Genomic DNA, 14,119 nt, shown 5'->3' with positions numbered 1-14,119 from the left:
GATTAAACACTGAGGAGAGTAAACTCGGCAGCACACACACACAGTGTAAATCTCTTGAGTTTTGCAGGCAGCCTATTTGGCACCAGATTCTTCTTAGCTATACGCCTAACAACCTTGGCCTCCAGCATCACTCCCATATTCTTCACAGACCAGACGTGCACTAAACTCAATTAGTTGCAGAGATATGGCAACGCACCACCAGCTCTGGAAACTTGCAGCACACTTTAACAACCTGGTATTAAAAGAGAAAGATCCAGCGTGCATTTGATCATGACGACCTGTATGGAAATATCAGCAAACTGCTATGGCAATGGCTTTCTTGGAATCATTATTGAAGACAAAGGGAATTTTTCTAGGCCAGCAGGTTTGGAGGTTATTTTCACAATCCGTCTGGAAAATTTAATTTCTCATCTATTGTTCTCTTCTTGTTAGGGCTTTTTAACAAAACCGCTATTTATTTCCAAGTGGTTTAACTAAAGGAAACCAGGTTACCATGGGTCACTAAGAGGAGATATTTCAGTCGTCCACTAATGAGTCTGCCAGGAAGTATTGAGACTTTACTATCGGTGCGTCAAAGACATTAGGTCCTTGAGGAAAGCTGGAAAATCTGATGTATATTTTATGGGGTCCCCTCAACGGTTAGAAGGAGCTGGGTTCAAGACCCTGTGCTGCAGGCTGCTTCCCTGCTGAAGTGTCCCAGAAACAAATCACATACTGTCTACATGTGAATATAATTCTAACATAGCAAATAATGAGATTGTTGTTGCGCGGTCCACGGGTCGAAAAAATGACTACAAACGAAATGCATGGGCCCTAAAAAAAACATAGATCCAGGTTCACTGATAGAGATAATGCTGGTTTACATCTATAACTGCAAAAATAACAATTACAATTTTTTTAAAGCAAAACATGCAATGAATGACATATACTTTATTCACTTAAAGTCTATAGTTTTCTCAAGACATTGCCTTTTACTGTCCTGGCATTGGCTGATGCTCCAATGGTAGCTGTCGTATACTTTTGTTAAGCAGTGTCTGCAAAGTTTCCTCTAAACACAAGGTTAGAACACAAACTGCGTGGCTTGAAGGGCTAAAATGAGTAGAAAATAAACTTTGCTCACTTAGACCAATAAAAGCCTGGTCACAGCAGAAAGTGGCACCGCAAAATTCATCTGCACATCTTTGTAAAATGCTGTGCTACTGTGCTCAGTGATGCTATAGATCAACACAGCTAATAAGCTACGTTAGCTTCCTCCGTTTAGATGCTGCCTTCTATGCATCATCATAACGTACAAAAAATTGTGCAGGTTTATAGATTTACAACTTACTTTACCCCTGCCAGGCAAGCTTTTATCATGTCATTCAGTTATAGTTACTGAAGCGGCAAAAAAGGCATTCTTTGCTAGCAAAGCTTGCTTGCTGCCATACAACTGGCTTTAACTGTAGGTTAGCGTGTTCGTTAGCTTGAAGGGGAAATAAGTTCACATACAAGTTGTATTTGTATTTGTATGACTGACTCTTCTCTCTCTCTTACTTTTCACTCCAACAGACGAGGGTTACATAAAGATTTATGGAGCGATAAAGCTAAGACGCTACGTTAGCTTCCTCCATTTTGGTTCCCCTTCTTCCTCAAAGGTCAGCTCTGTCCCAACGTTCAGAAGAAGACATATGACTAGGCCACAGCCTAATACTGCTGTGAGCACATGGTAACAATTGATGACTTCCAAGCTGTATCAACATTTTTACCTACTCTGTGGATCAACTCATCTGATTATGGCAGCTGGTCAGCGGCGCCCACACAGAGGGCGACACCCCCCCCCCCCCCTCATACCCAGTGGAAATCACGCTCTTGATTTAACCCAAATGAACTGGGCATTCAGGAATTTCTCATCTAAGAGAGACCTATTTTATACATGCGGATGGGATTGGAAAATACATTTTCAGGTTATTTATGGGAATCCGCAGGGAAGGAGGGAGCCGTGCTGAGAGGCTGAGCTCTTTGATACTCGAAGACACGGAGGTTAGTGGTCCATTTCAAACGCTGACAGGGGGAAATATGTTAAGTGGGTGACATTGCGAATGCGGGGAATTTGCTTGCCTGTGTGTAGCTTTGCCACAGGACAGAGGGGCAAAGAAGGGTGAGGTTTTCTCACCAGTGAACTCAGTGGAACAAAAATGGTTTTGACACTGACGTACCGGCGTCTTGCAGTCTTCCGCCCGTACCTTTTCATTCATATTACTGGCTTAGATCTTACACTGATCAAGACGTAGATGCATAAACAGAAGATTTGGAGTAAATAATGCATTACATTTCCATTGTCAGGAAGTGTTGCCACTCCTTGCCAGAGAATGTTTAGTTTCATACAAGTGTTAACAGAGTGGAGCACGGTCAGCCGTGGTATTCAGAGAACGGAGAGGGCCTCCAGCGGTAATCCTAATTTTATTTCAGGAATTGGAATGGGAAGAATGTGGAAAAGCATAAATATTAAAAGATGAAGCGCTGAGCGTAAATATATCTCTCGCTGAAGAAAACTGTGGATTCTTTCCCAGGCGATCCATCTCTTTAGTCAACAGGCTGTTCGAGGTTAAGATGAACAGACAGCTCACCAGCACGGCAATTTCCCTCCGAGTGTTTGCTGTTTCGGAAAGTCGCTCTGCAGCATCTTGCTTAATATGATTTCACTTTTTTTTCATATTATTACATGTGAGAGGAATTTCTGCAGCTGTGAGCCTCAATTACCCCGGAGTTAGTTTGGGCCTTGGAACCATTAATAAAGAAATATTTGTTTTTAAGACTTGATGACATTCAGTGAATAATCCTAAACTTTTTATCAGTCAGGAAACGTAATTAGTTTGTCCAATGCTGGTTTATTACCAAAGAGGCAAACGCAATTGTTAGTGGTATGATTTTGCTATTCTATTTTAATGAGGCCATCTGGAATATCCTCAAGACAATTTGCAGCCATGCAAGCCAGAGTCTGGACTCTGTTAACTTTGGTAGAGACGGTTCATTCTCTCACTCAAACAAAGAGCATGAGTAATGCTTTTTACTTTAAGACATTACTGCAAATTGTCAGAAAGTGGGTGTTGTAGTGTACGCCGAAGTACCTGCTTATGTGGATAGACGTTGATGTGGCATTTGATACATTCTTGTCCCATGTTGGCCCAGGAGTTGCCGCTCATCCACTTCCTCTTACACTTGGGGCACTTGTACTCTCCAAAACATCTCTTCTTCCCCTGGTAGGGTGTCAGACCCTCGCCTTTGGGTCTGGCCTGAAAAGGAAGATAAATAAAACTCTCACTTGTGCATTCTTGAATAGACGAATCAAACTGTCGGGCGTGCAGAAGAAGCGCTGTGCGGAGAGTTCGGATTGACATTTTTTCGAGCCTGCACAATAATGGATGATGGGCTCTGACAGCAGGGTGTGTCCGCACTTGTCCTGCTAATACACCCAACTTTCATACAGCACACTCCTACACACAATTTTGGCTCGATCGGTGGTTGTGTAATTGACATTTACTTCCATTACAGCTGTGTTAAATTACTCCTCTGATTCTCATGAGGGAGATGATTACGAACAGTCAGTCAGCCATGAAAAAGCACTAGCCTGCAGGGCAATACTTTTTGGGAGGAGTCGCTCCGATGACTTCATGCTGGCATGACTTTATTAGGCCACTATAACGGCGTTGGGGGAATATAGACTCATTTTTCCCTGAAAAGCATGTCACAAACAACTGTACTGCTGATGTAATCAGAAGGAACCCAAATGTAAACCGATTAGTAAGTTTGTCAGAGCTTGTTGTTATCAATTTGCAGCCATAAAAAAAACGATCAAGTCAGAACGTGCGTCAGCCTGGTGACAGCCACTATCAGCCCGGGCGTGGTTATTGTGGTAAACAAAATCCTTCCATTTGGAAGGTAAACATTTCAGATGGAGTAGGGCGGGACTGCATTACTGTAGCTCAAACTTTAAAGGGGCAGTTCACCACAAAAATTGAGATAATTTGCAATATTTTGCAATTCATCCTCTTAGATCGCTTTGGTGTTGCCAGTTGTGACGTTATGGAGGTACCGAGCGTAAAGATGTCTGCCTTCTCTTTGACATGATGGAACTAGATGGCACTCAGCCTGTGAGAGCGCTCTATTAAACTATATACACCAACTGTATCACTGTGCAGCCGAAAGCTGCAGCTAAGTTAACTAGCCTCTTGTCAATGAGGAGACGCACGCCCTCTTCTGAAAGAAAACCGTTCCTACATGAAACTGCTAAGAACAAGGTCTGTGGATTATCTCGAGTGACCAGGTCATGATTTCCACGAAGAGAAACTGTTGATGAGTTTTTCAAATGTATTGTTTTGGCGCTTTGGGTACGACAAGCCAAGTGCCATCTAGTCCGATTATATTTGAAAGAAGGCAGACATCTTTATGGCTGACATCTCCAAAAAACTCTAAATTCTAAATGGATAAAAAAGCACTACAACTAACAGGAAAAATACGTCATTTTGATTTTGGGGTGAACTGTCACTTTAAGTATTGCTTTCGTGCGTAGATGGAAATCTGATATGACAGAGAAAAGTAATCTTAATGCACAGCATGCAACTGATGGCAGCTTTCCAGAAAGTTAGGAAAGACTCAGAGTGAAATCAGACCTGTCCAGTCCACTCCTGATCCCCCTGCAAGACTGCAGATTGTTTGCACGGTTACTTTGACGTGGGCTGCAGGTTTTGTGGTGGATGGAGGAGGTACAGGGCGGTGAGAGTGAGAGGAGGGGTACACAATATATCCCTGGTCCCTGTCCCAGCCTGTGTGTGACTAATAGGAACTTTAATCAGCAGCATCTGGAGCTGCCCTAATAGACGTCAGCACCAGCGAGCCAACCCTAAGTATCAGCGGCTGTGCTTCGATCTGGCCCCTCAACAGCATGACCTCAACCCCACTGTCAGCTTCGAATCTCCCACTGTGACAGCACGCAGGCTGGAAAATCTGACTTCTGCTGGCCTGCAGCACGCCAGTCTATACACTCTGACAGGGATGCAATCTGGGGGCAATCTCAAAGACAATGCCATGGCAACGTTTAGTTTGGGACGCCCTCCTCCGAAACGATCCACTAAACGTGACGCAATTTCAAGCAGCCTGCCATTCTCGATCTTCGAAACACTAATACACAAAGTTTTCTAGGTTTCTGCAGCGGGAGGACTTGCCACTAATAAATCTGTCTGTTCTGAAGCTTGAAAACAACCTCTGATGAGGGTGCCACGTGTACTACCCAGGAGGTCTACGAGCTTAACCTCTCGTTATTCATTTGGAAATTCTGACATCGTCGAATTTCCCACTGCAGCCGGTTGTTCGAGAGTGAAGAATCTCTCCCTGATGCTGCAGCCAGGACTCAGCAGGACAGAAACAGTGCTCATCCTCCTCATGACCATTCCTCTCCCACACCATGCTGTTTCCAGGGTTTAGCCATGGCCTTTGGCTGCATGACACGCTCTGTCTGCAGCTGAGTGCTTTCAGACTTGATACAACCAGCCGCAATCAGTTGATGATGCTGCTCACATGCACACAGATAATGGGTTTTCTATCTAATCCAGATGAAAAAGTAGATGTAATGTAATGACTATTAGGGTTGGTCAGTTCTTTCCAAGGAATTAATCAGTAACTATTATCTTTAAAGAAAACTGTTTTGAAGCTTTTCTTTGTCTTGTATGACACTAAACAAACTGTATTTGGATAAAGATCTGACAAGCTGTTTATACGCGGCTCCTTGGGCTCTGGGAAATTATAATAGGCATTTTTCATTTTGAATAAAACTACAAATAGGAAAACCATGCAGATGTACCAACAGTCAAAAATAATAATCAGTTGATATATTCAAATACAGACTGTAAAGCGGTAAAATAAGTTTAAAAAGGTCTTGCACTTGAATGGCATACCTCTGTCAAGGCCCAACAGTTCCCTTTACTTCAATCAAGCCCAGTCCAATGTTAAACTTGATAGCCTTGTACCACTCTACACTTTAAAGGTGCAACATCACCAGAGTAATTGATATCTGCTGCTAACTGTATCTGCCCATAGCCAGTTAGCTCGGTTAGCAGTCTGGACCAGGGAAAGTGTCCGTGTTCACACAACTAGCACGGGAGGGCTAACTGCCTAGCATGCTAAACGTGCGTTTCAACACAATACACAGAGGTCATAAAGTCCAAACTGTTATTCCTTCACATTCTGTTGATCATTTTAAATTTGAACCGCTGAAACACAAATTCTCACATATTGCACCTTTAAACCGCCCTTAACTGCTTGACCATAATTTTAGATCACCAGATCTAGAAATCACGCACAGATGCCCTCTCTTGCGATGCTAAAGAAAGTGAGGGAAAAAAATCCTGCATCTATCCTTTATCCGAATCTCCGCCAAAAACTTAACTGGTTCTATTCTGTGATGAGACCCATGCTCCACACAAGCTTTGTGGAAATCCGTTAGGTAGTTTTTGTGTAATGCTGCTAACAAACCAGCCGACCGAAAATTGGACATGGGTTGAAACATAACCTGTTGGCAGGTTTCCCCAATTTCCTCCGCAAAATATGTCCCCTCTTGCCTTTCATACTGCACAAGGCAAATTCAGATTACACTACTTCAAAACAACCCCCAAACTTATTTTGACATTCAGAGTTACAAATGAGAGTTTTATACTCACACTGTGGTCAGTCCATTGCCTCACGTTGCCTCTCTTGGAGGTCTTCGATGATTTCTCTGAATTCATAAACTCTACGGCCGCAGTTGGTTTCGCGCGTTCCCATGGATGCCCAAACACGTGGGAACAAATGTCACAATAACATCTCGACTGTTGTGCCACTGCTGTCAACAGAGGCTCGTCTGAGAGAGCTAGATTTACAGCGGAGGCTAGTGATGGAAGCTTTGGGTTTCTTCACATACATACAGACGTGCATACAGGGCCTGTTTTTTCCATTGACATCAGTGCAGTGGATTACAAATCAACGCCCTCAGATGTAAACACCAGAATGACCTGAGTAAATGTTCGAGGGAGGGTTTGATTTCCAGGAAAATGACCACGCTTTGCTGCCTTTCAAGCAACATTCACAAACCGCTCACAATACACACAAGCACGGTGACTAATTTAATGGAAGTGCTTCGTCGCACCGCACAGCGCTCGGGAGATGAGCCTGCGCAGGAGGATGTGCTCTGTTTTCCTTTGCTCTCTACAAATAAAGCCGTCCGAGCTCACGCCGGGGTAATGGACACATCTGAGCCATTTAGAGCTTTTTAGGCGTCCTCAAAGTGGAGGCCAAGCTCCAAAACAGTGAACTGGCTGACGGCGTCTGCGCCGTTGGTGTTTGTCGTATCACTTTGCATCCTTCCCCTGCTCGGGATCACAGCAGGGACTCATCATATCAAACACACATGCACACACTGTACGGGTCAGTGAACTGTTAAATGAAGCATACACACATGCCATACACACATTCACTGATGCAATCTGTACGCAGAACACGGCCACACACAATGACACTCTCTCTCTCTTTCTGTCTCCCCCTGACACACAAACACACACACACACACACACACACACACACAACTAATTCCACATCCACAGGTTTTCATACGCTCTTGAGACCCAACTGGAAAGTCTCGGTTTCCTGCATTACTCCCACTCAAGAGTTTAGTCCTTCTACAAGGACACAGATCATTCTTTGGCTTATATCGCAGGATTAATGAGCTCACAAACTGCAATAAATAGAATAAACAGAGCTGCGCGAGAGACAGTAAAACCAAAAGGGGGACGAGAATGAGACACGAGAGAACGCGATGAACAGAAACGGGAGGGAGGCCGAGAGAGGATTCCGTGGCGAAGGGGGTCTGAAAACCTGCTGCCCCGAGAATCACATAAAACACAAGCGGAGAAAAGAGAAGTGGACAAATACCACAAGCCCCGCGGTCGCCCGAGCCAAGTGTGGAGAGACCCTCCAAATCAGCCCCTCTCAGGAGGGTGGAGAAAGAAAAGGAGAAACTGAGAGAAAGAGGGGAAGGAGAGGGAGGAAGAAATCTAAATCCAAAGCAGATGGCCTCCATAGGGGCAGAACACGAGAAACACTGAGAGCCGTCGTAAAATCACAGCTCTGCTTTCAATTAGGCCATACATTTCAGAGACAGAGAGAGAGAGAGTTGGGGGATAAAACAGCGTTAACTGGCCGCTGTACTATAGCTCTGGCCACAACTATAGAGGATTGGACTCATTATCATGTGGAGGAGTGTGAATTCTCTGGAGGGTCCGTTTTAAAGACGCATATGTTTCACAAACACAGCGATATTAGGAATTTGAGGATATTTGAGGCTTGCGTCCTACTGCAGGTACTGGATCTGAAGAGGTGTGCTTGAGAAAAAAAAAAAAAAAAAGAGCTATCCCGGTCTAGACAACACCCACTGCGACGTCTCTCAGTTTCAGGGTAATTCACTTAATACCGTGAAATTGATCAAAAGGTATGCAGCCAAGGCACCCGCCTCTGAAACTGCAGTTTGAATATCATTCTGCCACAAAACCGTCCTGTAATTCTGCTCCAGTGTAAATCGCACAAAGATGTCTATTACTGACCACTGGGAAAATGTGGTCCAGACCGCTGTCTGGGGCCTAAAGGTGATCCTGCATTTGTGTTGATCCTGCATTCCAAACTAAGAGTAATGACCACTGGACAGATACCAGACTGTACACTCTCAGACACTCGCCCCCCAAAAACCTGAACCCTTAATCCTCTGTCTCCAGCAACGGGATAGGTTAGCCTTGGTTTTAATATTAGTCGTCCCTTCCAAGCCAAACTTTAAAAAAAAAAGGGAACTATTCTGAAAGACTTTCAAGGTTGTGGATGTGGGATTTCATGCTTTCTGACATACACCTACAGTTGATCTGGGCTCCATGTGTTGCCCACGAGACAATACAAAGAGACAGTGCTGACAGTGAGGCTAGGGTTTTTTTTTTAATGCTAATGTCACATGCCATTCGGCGGTTTTGTCCGCTTCTTTGAGAAAACAAGGGATTTGGTGGGTAAAACAACGTTGAGGCTTTGGAAAAACGGCTTGGTAGTAATTGTTTGAAACCACTTTATGGTCTGGATTTGGGGAGCGGGGTCTCGGGCTCTCAGCAGTGTGTGGATAATAATGCAGCATTTCAAATGTTTTTTTAAAATGCCTTCAAATAAAACCTAAACATCGGAGAGGAGGGACGATGAGGCTAGTGTGAGATTCTTCCCGCACGATTTTTACTTTCCCATCGCTGCACAAGTGGAGTTACGTGATCGCAGACGCAGACAGGTCAGTGACTCACAGCACAAGCCTCCCATTCAAAAGAGAGAGGTGCACTGTAAAAGGCCCGAGGCTGTTTTCTGTCAGACCACACCAGAAGGAGCGTAACATTTGTCGGGTCATTTGGGACGGATAATACTTGCGCAACAATTCTCGGTGCACGGTTTGGGCTGGGGTTGACCGCATCAAGGCGACTCTGGTGGGAAACATGAAAAATATGCAAAACGGTCCCGCGCTTTCACACATCTCATTATCCTGTGTGGGTAACAAAACAGCTCTTTGAGCGCGCTCGTTCGGGAGGGACTTTTTCCCCTCAAAAAAAAAACAAAAAAAAAACAGCGTCCTGGTTAAATCTCCCTTTCTCTGACCATCACCGCTCACGTTATCTCACATCACAGCAGCTAAAAGAATGAAGATCTGAGAGTGCGGCCCTCTGCCTGTTAGTCAGAACTGAGGGCCAAGTGAGGGCGTGCAGATGGCCACCGCTTCGAGCCCCTGACAAGAATGACACTGTCGCCACCTCAGCTGTGTCTCACTGCACACAGAACAAGCGTTTTTTTTTACATCGGCTGTTTCCGCTGCTGGACTAAACAGCCCCGAACCCCGTGCCAGAACCTCAGCCAGGTGCATTATGGGGACTATTTATCAATCCCACCATGCACTACAAGCTCTAAATACAGCCACTGTTTTCTTGTGCGTCCCCCACCCCCCCCTTTTTTTTTTTCACTGCCATCTTTCTCACCTCTCTCTCTCTCTTTCTCCCCCTCTCTGGACGGCTCCTTTGCTGGTGCAGCTGTCTCTTTCTAATGCCTGTAAAGAAAAGTGGCCGAGGCTGAAAGTGACGGGAGGAACAGGTGTGCTGTTTAAGTGATAAATTTGCCCCCCCGCCCAACGCTTGAGCACAATGCTCAGTCTGTAAAAACAATCTCATCCACAAACTGAGCTGCGCAGAGGAGACAATGTGCTCATGCTGCCACAGGCCACAGCCACAATCAAATCACAGAGTAAAACAAATATGTTAATTTCAGTCAGATGCCATTAATCCGGCTCTACGTTTTGTGACTAACGATTACGTTTAACGACCGAAGACGTCATCGCGTGTGTTGCCCCCAGGGCGGCGTTTGTGACACTCTTACGTTCAAGATCTCTCTCTCTCAAACGCTTTCCACCTTTGGAAACAATTGCAAAGTTATTGCACATCTAAGCCGTGTTTTTCAAGTATCCCAGATAGAGCTGCCTTAATCCTGGCCTGCTGGCTCGAGCCCACAAACTGCTGGGCTGCTGCTCCCGCCACCCCCACCCCAGCGTTCCGTAGCGCTCCGATCACTGGCTCGCATCTGGAAACCATCAGTGTAAACAAAGGAGCAGCGGAGGAGCTCAGGCCCCGCTCTGCCTCCCCGCATCCCCCAGGACATCACTCAGAGAGCAACACAAGAACACCAAACCCGGGCCCCGGAAAAAAAAAAAAAACCCTGCGTGTATTGCATTTCCGCGTGCACGTGAGCCAGCCCGTGCGCATATCTGTGTCTGCTCTCGTGTCCTCATCTCGGGATCTCTATTTGGCTTGGCCACAGTTCAGAAAGAGATAGATTTACAGATACAGCGGAAGGGGTTCAAGTCCACAATGTTAGCTTTGAGCCTTTTGGAGTTTTTGTTTGGTTTGCTCATTAACCGTAGCATTTCTGATAAGACTTCTAATTGCTTTAATGTGGTTTCAGTTAGTGTGCTAGCCTTAGCGGTCTGCTGAACGCTGCGAAAGGGGGGGGGGGGGCCAAGGAGCTTGGATGTGGTTTCGACCTGAGAAATGGCTCTCCTCTGTGAAACATCAAAACAGATCAAAGCATCAATCATGGCTGATCCATCTCCGAGACCCGACAGGGAAATATTTCCTGAACTTTTCATAATAGTGTTTGAGTAACCATATATCTATTAATCATGTGGTTTGTTTTTTTTTTTGTTTTTTTCGGTGCAGCTGAAAGCTCCAAGATGTGGTTCATGGAGCGCTCAAACACAGAACCTCACACTTACGTGAACTCTCCAATGCTTGTAAACACACCGCAGAGGGCAGCAGGGTTTTTGTGACTCCAACCTGCTGCAGCAGAGAAGAAAAAGACGGCACGGTGAGGGCCATGCATTCAATCAGCATTCATTTTTCAAAGCCGCGCTCACGAGCTCCACCTCAGCGAGCAGTACGTGTAGCAACTGGCTACATGCAATGAAATATTTCACAGACTTGGTGTCGTGTGTTCGCCGCAACGTGGGGATCACTGTGGCTTTTAACTGCCTCGTGTTCCTCCTGTTGCTTCGCAGCTCCAGCTCTACAACTGCTGAGATAAGCATTCTTATCTTCTGTACAGTTGTCACTAAATATAAACCCAGCGGCATTACACAATCCTGTACAGCTCGCAACCTCTATCACACACTCTTGTGGTTAGTGCACATGGTGACATTTGTACCAGCAAGCACACAGATGCATGCATTTATCCTGCAGATGTAGAAAGGTTCAGTGTGAAGGATATGTGGGGGGATCTAATGGTGGAAATGAGATATAGCATTCATATCAAAGCAACATCAAGAAACTGTTTTACCTTAAAAAAAAACAGCTTCAAAAATCATGATGATGGTATAGAGTCTTGTAATGGGGTGAATGGTATCTCTATCTCAGCCAGTCCGCCCCCCCCCATCACTTGTTTCTGCACTATGTAACTCTAGCAGGAGGGCAGGATCGCAGCATTGCATACATGTTTACTTCAAGATACAAGTTTTCAACACATAACATCATGACGTCATGAGATTTGTTAGTAGTTAGCCGCTACATTGCATCTGACAATCTGTTACAGACCTGGGGTTTGAATTTCAGACAATGTTGTTGTGAGGGGCACCGAATTGCACAAAATGCCAATTTCTACATAGTGTTGCTTTAATGTTTTACTATGATATAATATAATATAATATAATATAATATAATATAATATAATACTGTTTCTTCAGTAGCCTAGTATGGACAAACCAAACACTGGATCTAGAAAGGTAGAAAGGGCCTTTCGAGGTAGGTTTAGTTGGTTGCAATCTGTAACCATACCACAAGATGCTACTAAATAATACACACTATACATACACGGGGGGTTAAATGTTTGTTCACATTTCATAAAACAAATGGTGTAGGTGAGAACACCAATCTTAGCTACACAAAAAGAAGATATTACCACTAAAGTATTTGCTGCAAAGGCCTTTCATCCTGAAAACACTATTCATTTTGTCTTTGCATTTTTGGAGTTCCTGCTCAAAGCTGACACACTGGATCAGGCGTAACTTTTTCTTTCATTATTGATTAATCTGCTGCTAACTGTCTTGTTCAAGTACTTTAGCATTAGCCTGTCCATGTCTGCTGGTTTCATAAAAGGAACACTCATCCATTGAAAGTGATGACAAGCACAGAAGCAATAAGGGTTTTTTTTCAAAAACTTTCCTTTGACTGGGTGCAAAATCTATACAAATATAAATATAACACTTTAAATACTGACATGTAAACTGTCTATAATGTGGAAATGTAATTTGAAAAAAAAAAACCAGACTCAAAGTCAAATATGTGTTGGTCATGGAATGGCATGTGAGCTCACTAGATATGAATTCTCCTTCAAGTTTCCCATCAGTAGCCGGTCACTCACTCATCTGAACCTGCTCCGCGCCCATGTGGGTCAGGCTGCTATTCTTAAAAAAAGGTCTCATATTCTAGAAGCTCTTTATTTGAGCTATTCATAAGTGCCTGACATTTCATTACACTATAAAAAGCGGTTTACTCACAATAGCACATCCCGGTTGTTTCCACGCCAAATATGCCCATGAGGCATTTGTGCTGTCCTAAAAGGATTTCGCCGCATTTGTCCTCCCGCAGGTGGAACACAGAGGCAGAGAACAGCGAAATGATGTGTTAACGCTGACAAGACCCACAACATTCTTCGTACGGAATCAAATCCGCAGCTATTTGAGAGCTTACAATCCTAACAGGCAATCACTTCCTAAAAGGATCGCCCAGCAGTGCAACAAGTATCGACAGTACAGTCTTAATAAGGTGGACAGTAAGGCTTTTAAAAATGACCTGGAGCTAAATATCTTTGAGGGAGCGGTGACACTCGGGGTCACAAGTTTTTCCCTTGTGGGTTTCTGGGTTTGACCGCTGTGATCCCAAGTCTTTAGAAACCGGCCTGTTATCTCACCGTGATACAGAGGGGAGGATTTCGAGAGGACAACCACTCAAACTGTTTTAAAGAATAACCACAAGTCCATTTCCAGCTCCATGGAGACGCCAAAATAGTTCATTCTAGGAAAGGGCCTCCGCTTGGCAGAGTGAGTGCGCTGTGTTTGTGTATGTGTGTGTCTGTGTACTGTACGTGTGTGTGTTTCTGCTGGAAGAGAATGATGCCACAGTGCACGCCGCGCGCGCTAACACACACACACACACACACAAAATGCTGTCTGTAATGATCCTAACATTTTCTCTGACAGTACCGGGAATATCATTTATGTTTAGTCTGCTCTTTGACATGCTGAGATATCACGCAGGGAAAAGGTAAATCAAGACAGCTGTTTCAGAGATGAGACATCCCACAGCGGTCAGTCTCGCAGATAGACGAAGAGGCCGAGCCAGAAACTGTCAGAAAAGGTAGTTTGTCACCAGTGTCACCAATCCCAACCTAGAGAAAATTGCCGAAGCGTTATTTACAAGAAGAGTATGCTGGATCATTAAATAGTGATGATTCAATTTATCCGCATTTGTCCTTCTTGAATAGCAGGGACTACAAACCGTCT

At 44.5% G+C, this 14,119-nt stretch overlaps 1 protein-coding gene across 3 annotated transcripts in view; it reads right to left on the bottom strand.

Annotated features, from left to right (window-relative positions):
* zcchc24 (zinc finger, CCHC domain containing 24) overlaps positions 1-14,119 on the bottom strand; it is a 38,829-nt gene that overhangs the window by 5,019 nt on the left and 19,691 nt on the right. For all 3 annotated transcript variants that reach the window (XM_037123851.1, XM_037123852.1, XM_037123850.1), the window contains exon 3: positions 3,108-3,272. In XM_037123851.1, the coding sequence (XP_036979746.1) occupies positions 3,108-3,272 (165 nt within the window). The remainder of the gene's footprint in view (positions 1-3,107; positions 3,273-14,119) is intronic.

Source organism: Acanthopagrus latus, chromosome 15, assembly GCF_904848185.1.
Source record: "Acanthopagrus latus isolate v.2019 chromosome 15, fAcaLat1.1, whole genome shotgun sequence".
NCBI classification, from domain to species: domain Eukaryota; kingdom Metazoa; phylum Chordata; class Actinopteri; order Spariformes; family Sparidae; genus Acanthopagrus; species Acanthopagrus latus.
The sequence above is the reverse complement of the archived record's forward strand: the minus strand, read 5'-3'. Positions and strand labels throughout refer to the sequence as shown.